Below are 13,855 nucleotides of genomic sequence, written 5' to 3'. Positions count from 1 at the left end.
TAATAGCCTACAATGCGTAGAATATATAGTAAAAGGATAGATAAGATAGGTCCTAAAGAAAAATAAATACTTAGTTGAAAATTTTGACAAAAAATAAATGTTAGTTGTTAGATTCACCCGCCAACCTTGATGTTGCAATGCAGCTGCATTGTTGTTGCTGATATATATTCAAACTTCAAAGTCAAAAGGAAAAAGCAATTCCTTGAACATGCAAACCAACTCGTAGACTAATAAAATTTCCAGGTCTGGCTGGCTGGCTAGTGTACCTGGATTATTAAACTATTTCTATTAAATTAATGCTGGCGCATCCCCATTTCTTCATGGTAAAAGCTGACTCCGAAGCCATGGATTTATGCAATGATAAATGTCATAATCTTGAAGAGTTTGGCATTTTTTTTTAGAACTTTTTTAGCAAAAAATTCCTGTTTTAGGGGGATTAAGGATGAGGATGAGGATGGGGGCTCTAGAGCTTGAAGAAAGTTGTAGTGTCAAATCACAAGACTGGTTAATATCAAAATTAAAGGCTGAATGTGAATGCCAATTTGAAAGGGATTAACAAAGAAAATGTCAATAGTTGTTGAAACTTTCCCTCGAATGGATGTTTAGTTACACTCGAATCAGTACTTACTGATGAGTAAATTGTTAATAAATAAAGTATTTGGTGAAAACTGAAAAATGGATTAAAAACAAAACAAAAAAGAAAAAAAGAAAAAGAAAAGCATGAAATTTCAATAGGACGCGCGCGTTGGTCTCCGCCCACCGCAGTAGACACGTCACCATCCAAGTAGGTCCCATACCTTTTTCTATCTCTGCCCGTTCTACCCGCCCCTTAATTCTCATCTTTCCCAACGCACAAATCCTTCTAACCAGGTGCGGCTAACCTCTATCACACAGCCTCAGGGCACCTCCTGCCCCTTTTTTTCCGGGCAGCCCATATTTTGCTTTCTCTGTTCTTTGATTCGATTAAAAAACAAAAACAAAAAATAAAATAGAATAAAATGAGAGATGAGAATCAGTAAAAGAGCTGGAGAAGTGGTATTTCCCTTCCTTTTCTTTTTTCGCTTAAAAACTTTTGAACTATTCAGCTCAGCATTTCAGCTTGTGTGTAACAACTAAAACATTTTTTTTTTCTGAGAGAGTACATTTTCTAGCTTTCGACTGAGGTTTATTAATTCCATCTTCTAAAAAAGAAACCACTTTGTTTTCTCTTAGGCATTTCCTGACTCAATCAACATTCAACTTTTTGTTTTTTAATTTCTTTTTGCTGCTTAATTTTGATCTGGGTCTTTCCTCAACTGGGTTTCTCTTGTTTTAGCTTTGTCTTTCTTCTGTTTTTTGAATTGGGGTTTTGGTTATTAACATTACTAAATTTGGGTTGTTTTAGCTTTTCTGGGTTTTTGATGTTATGAGAAATTGTTAGGGTTAGAAGAAGAGAGAAGATGGGATTAGGCTCTGAGGATGGAAAGGTGAAGTCTTGGGATATGTGCAAATCAAAGGGAAGGAAGAAGAAGAAGAAAAACAGTGAAAAAGAAGATCTTGATGATGAAGCTGTGGCGGAAGAAACAGGGTGTTGGGTTAAATTAAGGTTTATTGGAAGCTGCATTTTTTCAAGATCCAAAGTTGACAGTTCTGTTAGTGGAACCAGTACCCATTATGGTAATTTTTATATTTTCTTGTTAAATGTTACCCCTTTCTTGTGATTTGCTGTTAAATTGAAGAATTTTTTTTAAATTTTTTTGGTTACCTGGTATTACTTCGAATCATGTTCTCTTTGGCATACTTTGCTGCATGAAATGGTATGTTTATTGTCATGATCATTTATTGATGTGAATGTTCTGTTGCAAGTATGTATGTAGCTTGGAGATGATAAAGGGGAAGCTAAGCCAAATGCTAACATTCTTTTTTTTTTTGGCTTGGTGCAGCCTGTAAGATGCTGCATTCAGCTTAAGGAGTAAAGATTCAAATTGTGTGTTTTCACTAATTATGATTGGGGTCAATTAGTAGATTTTAGCTATATATCTTTTCGGAAACTTTTTGAATCCAATGAGAGTTTAACCCCAACCTTGAGCTACTAAAATATTATGAAATGTGGACATGAGCTGAATTTAGGCTAAAACTTAATATAGGTTAACTTTTACTTTTCATTTCTGGTCTCCTGTCTCTATTTTTCTCTCAAAAGTTGTTAAAGTCCATTGTGTATTTGTTTGATTAATGGTAGAAATAATCCTCTTTAGCAGTTGGTAATTCCTACTCCATTTTAAATGATTTGGAGAAAGTTACAGATGAAGTGATGGATTAATGATGCCAGCAATGAGAAAGAGATATTGTGAAATTCGTGGAGAAACTCAAAAGACATTTTACATTGATATATACTCAAGAATGGATTATAGTATCACTATTCTAGCCATGCTTTAACTCATATGGAAAGGCAGAAGGTGTGGCAACTCAAGTTCCACGTTGCCAACCCCAATTTCCCCCCATGCACTACATTTTTCCTTGTGGAGACCCATATAAATTCATCTTGTAACATGTTAAATCTGTTCATTGATAAACAGATAGCAAATCTGCGAATGATACCAGTAGAGATCACCCGGCAGCTCCGGTTGTCTCATCTACAACCACTAGCAATGCAGAAAGTAGTTCATCTACTTCCAAACTCGAAGAGGAGCTTAAAGTTGCATCTCGGTTACGGAAGTTTACATTTAATGATCTAAAGTTGGCAACAAGGAACTTCAGACCAGAGAGTCTCCTTGGTGAAGGTGGTTTTGGTTGTGTCTTCAAGGGGTGGGTTGAAGAAAATGGAACTGCTCCAGTAAAACCCGGCACTGGGCTTACTGTTGCTGTTAAAACACTCAACCATGATGGCCTCCAGGGTCATAAAGAATGGCTGGTTTTCACCTTTCCTCAGCATTTCTACTTTACACATTATATCATATCAATTCTCACTTTTTCTATCTGTTTCCTTCTGAATGTTTAATCTTTGATTGATTCTTGGCTCATCAATGTGGCAGGCCGAAGTGAATTATCTTGGTGATCTCATCCATCCTAACTTGGTTAAACTTATTGGTTATTGCATTGAAGATGATCAGAGACTGCTAGTGTATGAGTTTATGCCTCGAGGAAGCTTGGAAAACCATCTCTTCAGAAGTATGCAGCTGCTATTCTGTCTTTAAGACCAATTGTGTATGAATGATTTTTTAGCTCAGAACATTCAGTTAAAGGCATAATGAATGTTCATCGACAACCTATACATGGTTGGATTTCAGTCACTTGCTATATATATAATTTCTATGGAAATTGTGTCAGAACAAATTCCGTCTCTTTCAAATATTGCTGCTTTTAGATTGGAGTTTCAAAAATAACAGATCTGCTGTCTACTCTAGAAAATGTTGATCTCTTAGATTGGAGTTGTATTATTGCTCACCCATGATAAATTATGTATTTATTATGGCGATATTCTCTGATTGTGGGTTTTAGGTTTTTAAACAACATTTTGTAACTCAGTTTGTTGTAAATTACGATTTATGTAGGATCCTTGCCTCTTCCATGGTCCATAAGGATGAAAATTGCACTAGGTGCTGCAAAAGGTCTGGCATTTCTTCATGAAGAGGCAGAAAGGCCAGTAATATATCGCGATTTCAAAACCTCTAATATCCTACTAGATGCAGTATGTGCAAAAAACTTCACCTCAATAAAATTTTCTGTTTAACAACCAAACAAAAAAAAAAAAAGAATTCTTGTCTAATATATTTTACATATTCTCATAACTTGACATTGCAGGACTATAATGCAAAGCTTTCTGATTTTGGACTTGCTAAAGATGGTCCTGAGGGAGATAAAACCCATGTTTCAACCCGTGTGATGGGAACATATGGCTATGCAGCCCCGGAATACGTAATGACTGGTAAGCTTTAATAGAAAGGAGATGCTTGTTTAATTTTGCCACTCTACCCCTCTCTTCCCTGTTTTATATCCCCTCAACTTTATCCTTGACAGTTAAAAGACATGCAAGGTAGCTTTTAGCTTTGTTTTTGCGCCTACTGCATGTTGTTTTCTTTGTTTTCAACAACATGCAGTATCTCTATTCTGGATGAGCAGGATTCTGTAGTTATCTCTGCTACTATATCTCTCAAAATGGAAGTTAAAAAGGGATTTCCACGACCTTTTTTAATTGATCTCTTGGGCAGATTTCTATTAGTTTTTACCCTTTCCTTTACCTATGACAAATGAGTGTTCCAATCTATGAAGCATGTTTCGATGCTTTCCAGCAAATGATATGACACACTTGGGCACATGCCAGACTCAGTAGTTGGTAGAGTGTAGGTTTTCTTCCTCCTTTTGCCTGGTTCTTGAATCTCTAATCATTATTGGGTTCTCTATATCTTGCATAACTTTCTAGGAGACACTGTTAAGTGCAGTAGTAAAAATTTAGAGGTTCCAAGTGTAACTTTGTGCATTCAAATCCTTCCCTTCTTGAGATAGGCTGTTAAAGAAACTTGGAAACTTTTTGCCAGAAGCAGATACCTCTTGCAATATCATGCTTTGGCTGATGAACACTGAACTATTTTGCAATGTAACTGCTGGTAGAATGCCTTGCATGCTCTTTAAATGGAATCATGGGCTGGAAGCGTTTTCATCCCTTTGAACTGGTATTCATATAGCAGGAGTCGGGTGGGTTGAGTTTATGATATTAGTTGATTATTTACTTTTCATGAAAAGTTGCTTAATTACCTGGCATGTAGGAAATTTTTTCACTGTTAACGTGAGTTCTTGCTATCCTTTTCTTTGATGACCTGTAAAATTTCCTTTCCTTTATGGCATTATCTTAATGCATCTTTTCGACCAGATCCAAATTTGGAGATGACAAGGAATGCTTGTCCCTGTGAAAGCATCGCATTATTTTCTTTTTCCTCCTCTTTGGGTCTAACCAAATGAACATAATTCTATCTTAGGACATCTTACATCAAGAAGTGATGTCTACAGTTTTGGTGTGGTTCTACTTGAAATGTTGACTGGTAGAAGATCCATGGACAAAAACAGACCTAACGGAGAACATAATCTTGTGGAATGGGCTCGGCCTCATCTAGGAGAGAGAAGAAGATTCTATAGATTGATCGATCCTAGGTTGGAAGGTCACTTTTCAATTAAAGGTGCTCAGAAAGCTGCACAGCTTGCTGCTCACTGTCTTAGCCGTGATCCAAAAGCTAGACCTTTGATGAGTGAGGTGGTGGAAGCCTTGAAGCCTCTACCGAACCTCAAGGACATGGCAAGCTCATCATATTATTTCCAGATAATGCAAGCGGAACGTTTAGGGTCCAGCCCAAATGCTAGAAATGGTTTCCGAACTCAAGCTGGATCACTTTCAAGGAATGGGCACAGGAGCCTTTCTATTCCAAACGGTTCCCATACTTCTCCCTATCACCATCACTATTCCTATCAATCACCAAAACCCAAGGGTAAACATTAATGTTGGGTAGTTAACTTGTTCTTTTCGCATCCTCTTCTCATCATTTATTTCTTTCTCCCCTTTTTTTTTCTCCGTATAGATGTATTCTGTGAAAGCATTTATTCTCAGACAATGGAAAAAAGCAGCAGAGAGACATGATTGCTTTATGTTGTGTTTAGGATGGTAGCCTAAATTCAGGATAGTTAGGGCAGGTGAAGCTTATGAAGCAAAATGCCATGTTAATCATCTGTTGCTTTAATCTATCTGGAAAAAAATATTAAAGATTAGCTTCTCTTCTGTCCTTGGAAAAAAATGGAAATATATTTACTGAGGAGTATACTACAAATAGTTGTGAAGGTCATTATTTTCTAATTATAATCAAAGAAAAAGTCTCTTAGTGGCCCAATATGCTTGTGAATTGTAATAATGGTGAGTTCCATTATCAATGACCCCATTCCCACGCACTCTAGCAATGTCCTTGTCCATGATTCTTCTTCTGAAGAATCATACCTAACGGGCTTTTGTCAGTTCTTACAATGTAAAAAGGTGAAGAGACAATAATAATAGAAAGGATAATCACGCTGCTTGCTGAATAATATAATGAAAATAATGAAATGGAGGAGAAAGGTAACGTGTCTGGCTAATATCCAACTAAATTCAGGCCGAACTGGCCTAATGTGAACGCCAACACTGGGAGTTGGGACCATAAGAAAAGCCCACTCCAATGACCAAGAAGTGGCTGTCCCGTCAATGACATGTCCAAATCTTGCAAGCACAAGGCACGTGAAACACATTGGGAGATTTTATAGGGGCTTGATGTTGGAGGAAACCGAGGGCCCATCTTTTCGCTTGCTGAGACGCTGAGCAACAACTATAATTTCCGCTGACTTTCTATAAATATGAACGACAAGGCGAAATATCTTTTATACTGAACTGACAACGAAAAAGAGACTTTTCGCCCCTTTATCCTATTATATCCCATTGTTTCGTCGCAGATTCTTCTTATATATCGTCGTCTTTCTTCGATATTGCTTAGTTTTACTTTTACTGTAACTATTACTCATAAAGCATTCGACTTCGTGTCTTGCGAGCAAAAGCACACCGTCTTTTCGCGAAATTTTTTTCTCTTCCAATTTCGAATTTGCTTCTCTCGATCTTGAATTTTCTTTTAGGTAAGCCTATGTCTTCTTTGATATTTTTGTTCTTTTAAGAGATGCAATTCTTGTAATTATAGCTGTAATTTTCTTCTTTTACTTTTTCTCTTTTTCGTTTCCTCTGTGATATCGCTGGCTTACTATTGTTTGCTTTGCTTCTGCAAAATCACGAAACAGCGGGGAAAATTAAGGTTTAATCTCTTTTTTTTTTTTCAGAATTGCTTGGAAGTTGACTTGGTTTTTGAGTTTTCTGGCAGTAACTGTAAACGAAATCACTTTTTCGTTATTTCAATATGGATTTGTTTTTGTCATATATTTTGACATAGTTGTCCTCTTGTTTTAGCCTGGTAGGCAGACCTGGCAACACGACACTAATGGCAGCATATGAAAATGATACGAATAATACAAGACACGGTTAAAAATTTTAGTAAAAAGATGTATTTGATGTTTTCATGTCAACAAGAATTATAACATATAATTTTCGTGTAAAATGTGACACGAATATATGAATTATCAGTATCTTACAGAATGCGCAAATTATCTACTTGTGGGCTTGTAGCCTTGTCCTATGGGATCTTCTTTGATTGTTTAAAAATTAAAGGTAGTAGGCTGTAGCTCTCACTTCTCATACCGCAGCTGTATTAAACAAATTAAGTTCACGAAACACAACTGTTGCTGACTATTTTTAGCATTTGAAAACGATTTGTTAATTGTTATGCTGTTATTTGTTGCTTGGCTTATCTGCATCCTTAGTTATAGTGATATTCAAACTGATTAGTTCAATGAAAGAGCTGAATTGTTTTTCCTTGATAGTTGTATATAAATTAGAGAACGCGTCACCTTCAAGGTAGAAAGTACAAAGAAAATTTCTTTCTTTTGTTCTTTTCTATTAAATTTTATCTTTTTGGACTTATTGATGCTCTTTGGAATATTAAAGCCTCAACTATAACCGGTAACAACTGTCTTAACATTGGTGTTAGTGATTTTTTATTATGTTGGACGTGAAAGGTTAGTATGTGTTTGCTGCCATGTCTTTGTTGAGTATTTAAAGGATATATTGGAATAGCTTATTCAGTTTTCTATGAATTGGACATCAAAATGTTTGTAAAAGAAAGACAGATTTGTTGTTTATTTTTTATATGAATTTAATGTATTAATTGAAGTCTGTGTATGTGTATTGATTTTGGAATAATTGATTTTGATCAGAAGATGGGGCAAGCTCTTGGGTGTATTTGAGTGGAGCAGTCAACTGTAGCTATAACAGAAACCTTTGGAAAGTTTGATGATGTGCTTGAGCCTGGTTGTCATTGTTTACCTTGGTGTCTTGGAAAACAGTTGGCTGGTATTCTCTCCTTGCGTGTGCAGCAACTGGATGTTCGATGTGAAACAAAAACCAAGGTTTGTTGCATAATTGACATCACATGTATTTTAAATTTTCATTTTCAATCCCAAGTAGATATTATTGTCAGATCACAGTATGTGTGTGTTGGATATAATGCTTCTCATGCGAAAAAAAAAAAAGGGGGAATGAGTCATTAGTAATGGAAGCTTAAATTTCATTCTTAAGAAAATATAATGAAGTCTGATAATGACATTCAGAACACCGAATTATTTTTCTTAGAATTACGTTCTTTTTTAAGTTCCTTTTTCCCATCTAATTTATACTTTTATTTATTTTCTGAGGGATTAAAACAAGAACAGTTATTATAAATTGATTTGAGAGCTGTTATTGTAAAAATTTGTGATAAAAAGTATTGGCTAAGGTTGATGCTATAGTTGGTTCTTTGCTCTTTTAAGTGGAAAGCGTGTGCTTTTCACTCTAGACCTCCATCAATTACTCCAGCTCATTCTGATATTTTATAATTTCTTCAGGATAATGTGTTTGTTAATGTGGTTGCTTCAATTCAGTACCGAGCCTTAGCAGATAAGGCTCAAGATGCTTTCTATAAGCTCAGCAATACCAGAGCCCAGATCCAATCCTATGTCTTTGATGGTATGTATGTTTTAACTTTACCATACTTCATGTAGAAACTTTAATCACGACTGCTCTGCTCATCTTCTTCTATGTTTAATATATGTTATCTGCTTATTTTAAGTTTATAAACAATTATTATAACCGACATGTTTGATAGAAATGCCTCCTCGATGCCATTGCTTTGTTGAGGAGTAGGATGCATTTATTGTTTGTTTAGTGTCAGGGGATTCATGAAATCTCTTCTAACTTAAAATATATATATATTATTGCAACTCATACCATCTATTTTACATCCTCTGTGAAATGATTTTGGATGAAATTAGCTTAACTACAGGATATCTATGATATGGTTTCATGGATTTTGGAGATTTGAATGTTTCCACCAATAACTTCATCATCAACCATTCTTCATTATCATGGGGCATCCTATGTTATATAAGATTTGATGATTATGAAGAATCCAGCTGATATTGCAGCTTGTGAAGTATTTCAATAAGGGTTTCCTCTCAAATTTTTAAACCTTTGATATGACTCTTCTCTTCAATTGTTTCAGGTCTAATCTGAACTTCATTATATTCCTCTCTATGTAGAGGATGAACTAATAGAATATTTTTTATCTAGTTATTCGGGCTAGTGTTCCTAAGTTGGAGGTGGACTCAGTATTTGAGCAGAAGAATGATATAGCGAAAGCAGTGGAAGAGGAACTTGAAAAGGTATCGCTGTGTCTACTTTGTTGGTTTAGGACTAACCAAGATTGTGCAGACTAAAACCTACCTGTTATTTTGGATCTTTAGGCCATGTCGCATTATGGGTTTGAGATAGTTCAGACTCTTATTGTGGATATTGAACCAGATGAGCATGTGAAGAGGGCAATGAATGAAATAAATGCAGGTATAATGCGAAACTTTATGAATTAGAATCTTGTATTTGTTTTTGCCGTTTTATTTGGCTCCTTTGCACTTAATTTATTGAAAATTTACCTTGTTAGTCAATGTCTGGTGTCCTAGCTAGCTTAAAATCTTCAGAAAGAGCCATCTGTGCCCCAGGTGAAGAAATTATGGTCCAACAGTTTAGCTTGTTTAACATAAATTTTGTCCATCAGTCTGATACATGTTTACTTGTAACAAATAGCTGCTAGGTTGAGGGTGGCTGCCAATGAGAAGGCTGAAGCAGAGAAGATATTGCAGATCAAGCAAGCAGAAGGAGATGCCGAGTCAAAGTATCTGGCTGGGCTTGGTATAGCTCGGCAGCGTCAGGCTATTGTAGATGGACTTAGGGACAGTGTGTTGGCCTTCTCTGTGAATGTACCTGGGACAACATCAAAGGATGTCATGGACATGGTTCTTGTAACACAATACTTTGACACAATGAAGGAGATCGGTGCCTTATCGAAATCCAACTCTGTTTTCATCCCACACGGGTCGGGTGCTGTGAGATACATCACTACTCAAATCAGGGATGGTCTTCTTCGGTCCAGAACCACTGAGTAGCCTCATGTCTTCCATCGCAGTTTGGACAACCCGGCTATCCTGCTTCGTCAACAAAACATCTGCCCGATGTAAACCCCCACCACCACCCAAAAAAAAAAAAAAAAACACCTTCCCCGGAATAGTATGGAAAGTATTTTTAGTGATTCTACTTTAATAACAAGCCTGGCAATCCAAGTTTGGCCAAACGTTTGTTACCCTTGATAATAGGTTGAGGCTCAAGATTTGAATCTTCTTTCTAAATCTTTAGACTTTTGTTGCCTGTATAAAAAGAATGGTAGTAGTGTAGTAGTATATGCTTTGTTTGTAAATAAGATGTTGAGCTTTGGTATTGTACCTAAGGAAGATGTAATTTTATAGAAGATTTTAAGGTGTGGTTTGTTGCTACCACTTGCACATGTAACTATTTATGCTATCCGGAGGGTTCGATTTGTGATGACATCTTCTGTTTTGTTTAATCCAATCGAAATGTATTACTAACCCAATCACCATTGGTATTTGGTATTAGCTAATTTGTTGTTTTTTTACTTCTTTGTATAGCATATCATTGATTTGTTAAATTTTATTATTAACCTCCATGACTCCTAAACAAGCTAACTTACTAGCAATCTCTATTGAATAAAAAGAAAATTAACTTTGAAAAGATGGATATAAAAAACATGAAGTTTGTTCAACAGAACTTTATGCCATTGGTAATTCAAGAAAACAAATTGCTAATTTTAGTTAAGCCAATCACAATTATTTTTACAATCCACGTCCATCAAATCCTTGTACATTATTTCTCTTCATGCCTCCACCAATCAAAATCAAGGCCTGCCTTCATTCACACAACAATAATAGCTTTGCCTATGGCTTGAGTGCCAAGGCCAACCCAACCTTAGCACTCTTTTCAATTGCTCTGGTGTCCACTTCTCCAGAGATTGTGAAGAGAGATTTTGGACGCCACTCATGCTGGATCAATGCACTTGCTCTGCCATAGTTGTTCATACAAGCCTTCACTGTGGTCAATGGGTCAAGAGCATGCTGCGTACCAATTGTGAGAGTGTTCTCATTACTTGAAAAGCTATGTGTCAGCTCCGCACCAACTGCTGTGTTAGTCAATGGGCTAACAATGTGGTAGTAGGAAGCGTTAAGACTGTCACCTTTATCATTCCTGTAATTATCAACAAAATAATGTCATCAAACCCAGGAGCACAACGAATAGAATAAAAGAATACATGCACAACGGAAGATAGAAAACCACTCAGGCAGATATTTCTTGGTAAATTTTCACACCACGAAGCCAATAGTTTAACTAATGAATGAACAGGATTACATAAAGCAATTCAATAGGAGTTCCATATCTGAGTATATTGAAATATAAGGGAATATGAAAATATGTAGACCTAAAAAGTTAACCCCAACTCTGCCGAAAGAACTACTTACAACGTCAGGGAAGCAATGAGGTCAGCATGGGTGAAATTCAACCCAGCATTCAATTTGGTAAAGTTCCCACTGGCAGTGTCAAATGAGAGATCAGTCCCAACAGAGAGACAATTGTTTCCAACCACACCAGAGAAATTAACAAGGGGATTTGCAGTCAATCCGATGCTAGTGCTTATGCCAGCATATTCATGCTGGTATTGCAGTTCCACCTGTTACAACAACAATAAAGACCTTGTCATGTCCTCATGAAACCTTTAAGTTTAACACAAGGGAAGAGCAAACATAGCTACAACTCATTACTTAAACCAGGATGCTGATAATTTTTGGTATTAGCAACAAAAAACTAATGACAGGAGTAAGAAAATCTCCATTACCTTGCCAGATCTTTGATCAGGGACAATGAAACTAAAGATAGTCTTCAATCCGGGTGCAGGTTCATCAATAGTGACAGTGGTGAAAAGCTACAAAAGTGAAAAACAAATTCCAAACATCACAATGAGATAGTATCTGAGGCTACACCTAATTCACATGTCAAGCAAAAACAAAGAAGGCTCAATGCCATGACTTTTAATGGGCAATACCACCCTGCACATCGATAAGGGACAAAAACCTCCATTATGTTTGTATTCATGAGAATGAATATGCATGCATGATGTAACAACTACATGAATATGATCTTAGAAATATAAACCCCTTAGTGAATTGAAGAAATTGTACACCTTACATTTGATTTAGTGTCGACTTTCACATCAGTTGTGATGTTCTTGTTCTTCAGCTGAGTGCTTACATCAGCCAATAGCAATTCACCTTTCTTAATCCCAGTTGATGTGATTGCCTGACATATATATCAAATTAAAGAAACTAAATAAAGAGGTAGCACATGAAAAAGGAAAAAATGAGCAAAAACCATAAATCTCATGATGAATCATAAAATCAGGCATAAAAATATTCATGCAAAAATATCCAACAAAAAAATCCAAAGAAACTCTATAAACATTATAATTTATAATTAGTCAAAATCAAATAAATTAAATTAAATTAATTGAAAATAAAAGAAATATATATATGCATTACCCTAGAACAGTTGATAAATTTCAAATGAGTTCATTTATACAAAATCAAATAAATTAAATTAATCCAAAATGAACAACAGAAGTTTCAGTAAAATCAGGTGAAAAAAGAAACAAAATTAAAATATCAAAATACTAAAAAGAAAAACTCACGATTCCATTAGAAGTGCAAGTAGTGACAATGAATTTGTGGTCGGCCTGGTAATCCTTGTAAAGAAGATCTGAATTCAAAAATAATAATAATAATAAAAAGCAGTTAAAATGAAAATGAAATGAAAATAACCTAGAAAATAATTGTAAAGTTTTACCTCTAGCCTTTTTTCCTATATCGGAGTACAGACCAGGGCCCTTCCCCATACTTCCTTTTTACCGAGAAAATGGAGAGGAAAATGAGAGAAACGAGGGCTGGTTTCGTCTACTGGCTTTTGTCTGTTTGTAATAGGTAGAGAAGAAAAAGAATAAATTGATAAGAAAAAAAAACTTAATTAATAAATAATTGGTGTTTGTGGACCGTTGATTTTCATTGCAAAAAAACATTAGCTGTTATTGATCGTTGATATCGACCGCAGCAGGGTTGTCGCGGCGTCCAGGAAGAAATTGGACACATGGATGTTTGGTAATGCCTGTTCTCTTTTACGGGTTTGAAAATTTGGATCAAATGAAGATTTCTAAAACAGAAATTTACTTTAGCCCAAGCCCATGCTTAATAAATTTTGGTGCATTATGGGCTCAAGCTTTTTCTTGAAAGTTGAAACTACCGTCACGTTCCTCGCTATTAACGGATCTACCACCAATCCATATGTCGGTGATGCGGTGGACATTGGATAGGGCCTAGCCGATTTTCCCATGAGATAGGGCTGAGTAATTTATTTAATTATTATTTAGTAAATTAGAGATTTTCAAATAAAAATTTCAAACTTTAATACTGTAAAGATGTTTCTTTTGAAAAACAACAAAATTATTTTTTTAAAATAAAGAAATGATAATTAGTCTAATATACTATCTTTTATCGTATATCAGTCGATTAAATTGATGATAATTTCATGAGAAAAACAATCTTATGGCCAACTTTTTTGTCAAAAGAGGAATTCAAAGGTTGGATTTGGATACGATTTTTTGAGATCCAAAAGAGAAAAAAACAAAGTTTGGTATTTTGTAGGGGGACAAGACAAGATGTTTCAAGTTCTTACTAAAAAGATATTATTATACGATCTTCCACACTTAAGCCATTGCCTGGGGAAGATATTAAGTGGTCCATACTCCAATATATGCTTTGAGAGGAATAAAAGCCTTTCGAG

The 13,855-nt window shown here is 35.6% G+C and overlaps 3 protein-coding genes across 11 annotated transcripts; 2 read left to right on the top strand and 1 right to left on the bottom strand.

Moving 5' to 3' along the window:
• The first annotated feature begins 907 nt into the window (after window positions 1-907).
• Window positions 908-7,939, top strand: LOC111287864 (serine/threonine-protein kinase PBL34-like). 3 transcript variants are annotated; one of them, XM_089760159.1, is made up of 7 exons: window positions 908-1,035; window positions 1,421-1,656; window positions 2,556-2,890; window positions 3,012-3,147; window positions 3,531-3,667; window positions 3,781-3,904; window positions 7,807-7,939. In XM_089760159.1, exons 2-7 carry the CDS (start codon window positions 1,440-1,442, stop codon window positions 7,881-7,883), a joined length of 1,026 nt encoding a protein of 341 aa, XP_089616285.1. In that variant the 5' UTR covers window positions 908-1,035; window positions 1,421-1,439; the 3' UTR covers window positions 7,884-7,939. The 3 variants fall into 3 exon arrangements, with proteins under 3 accessions (XP_089616285.1, XP_022734273.1, XP_089616284.1); XM_022878538.2 differs by lacking the exon at window positions 7,807-7,939 and adding an exon at window positions 4,953-5,743 and having other exon boundaries at window positions 1,006-1,035; XM_089760158.1 differs by lacking the exons at window positions 908-1,035; window positions 7,807-7,939 and adding an exon at window positions 4,847-4,970 and having other exon boundaries at window positions 1,055-1,656.
• Window positions 7,833-10,589, top strand: LOC111289078 (hypersensitive-induced response protein-like protein 1). 6 transcript variants are annotated; one of them, XM_089760161.1, is made up of 5 exons: window positions 7,833-7,998; window positions 8,473-8,593; window positions 9,197-9,288; window positions 9,370-9,466; window positions 9,707-10,589. In XM_089760161.1, the coding sequence occupies exons 4-5, from the start codon at window positions 9,373-9,375 to the stop codon at window positions 10,063-10,065; spliced, it is 453 nt and encodes a 150-aa protein (XP_089616287.1). In that variant the 5' UTR covers window positions 7,833-7,998; window positions 8,473-8,593; window positions 9,197-9,288; window positions 9,370-9,372; the 3' UTR covers window positions 10,066-10,589. The 6 variants fall into 6 exon arrangements, with proteins under 6 accessions (XP_089616287.1, XP_089616290.1, XP_089616291.1 ...); XM_089760165.1 differs by lacking the exon at window positions 8,473-8,593 and adding an exon at window positions 8,899-9,073 and having other exon boundaries at window positions 7,858-7,998; XM_089760166.1 differs by lacking the exon at window positions 8,473-8,593 and adding an exon at window positions 9,564-9,621 and having other exon boundaries at window positions 7,858-7,998; window positions 8,899-9,288.
• A 138-nt stretch (window positions 10,590-10,727) lies between these two features.
• Window positions 10,728-13,057, bottom strand: LOC111287865 (mitochondrial outer membrane protein porin of 36 kDa). Of its 2 annotated transcripts, XM_022878540.2 has the most exons (6): window positions 12,866-13,057; window positions 12,711-12,778; window positions 12,212-12,322; window positions 11,862-11,948; window positions 11,488-11,696; window positions 10,728-11,215 (listed from the first exon to the last, which is right to left on the bottom strand). In XM_022878540.2, exons 1-6 carry the CDS (start codon window positions 12,912-12,914, stop codon window positions 10,909-10,911), a joined length of 831 nt encoding a protein of 276 aa, XP_022734275.1. In that variant the 5' UTR covers window positions 12,915-13,057; the 3' UTR covers window positions 10,728-10,908. The 2 variants fall into 2 exon arrangements, with proteins under 2 accessions (XP_022734275.1, XP_089616286.1); XM_089760160.1 differs by having other exon boundaries at window positions 12,711-13,009.
• Window positions 13,058-13,855: the final 798 nt, after the last annotated feature.

This window comes from Durio zibethinus, chromosome 4 (assembly GCF_047325235.1).
Source record: "Durio zibethinus cultivar Kanyao isolate XHJ-2024 chromosome 4, ASM4732523v1, whole genome shotgun sequence".
NCBI lineage: Eukaryota > Viridiplantae > Streptophyta > Magnoliopsida > Malvales > Malvaceae > Durio > Durio zibethinus.
The sequence above is the reverse complement of the archived record's forward strand: the minus strand, read 5'-3'. Positions and strand labels throughout refer to the sequence as shown.

Excerpts from the sequence above, each read along its gene's own strand:
- LOC111287864 (XM_022878538.2), top strand. The coding sequence starts at position 1,440 with ATGGGATTAGGCTCTGAGGATGGAAAGGTGAAGTCTTGGGATATGTGC. Across the intron at positions 2,891-3,011 it reads AGGGTCATAAAGAATGGCTG|GCCGAAGTGAATTATCTTGG; the intron begins GTTTTCACCTTT and ends TCAATGTGGCAG. Across the intron at positions 3,148-3,530 it reads GGAAAACCATCTCTTCAGAA|GATCCTTGCCTCTTCCATGG; the intron begins GTATGCAGCTGC and ends CGATTTATGTAG.
- LOC111289078 (XM_089760161.1), top strand. The coding sequence starts at position 9,373 with ATGTCGCATTATGGGTTTGAGATAGTTCAGACTCTTATTGTGGATATT. Across the intron at positions 9,467-9,706 it reads AATGAATGAAATAAATGCAG|CTGCTAGGTTGAGGGTGGCT; the intron begins GTATAATGCGAA and ends TGTAACAAATAG.
- LOC111287865 (XM_089760160.1), bottom strand. The coding sequence starts at position 12,914 with ATGGGGAAGGGCCCTGGTCTGTACTCCGATATAGGAAAAAAGGCTAGA. Across the intron at positions 12,323-12,710 it reads CTTGCACTTCTAATGGAATC|GCAATCACATCAACTGGGAT; the intron begins GTGAGTTTTTCT and ends TATATATGTCAG. Across the intron at positions 11,216-11,487 it reads CTCATTGCTTCCCTGACGTT|GAATGATAAAGGTGACAGTC; the intron begins GTAAGTAGTTCT and ends TGATAATTACAG.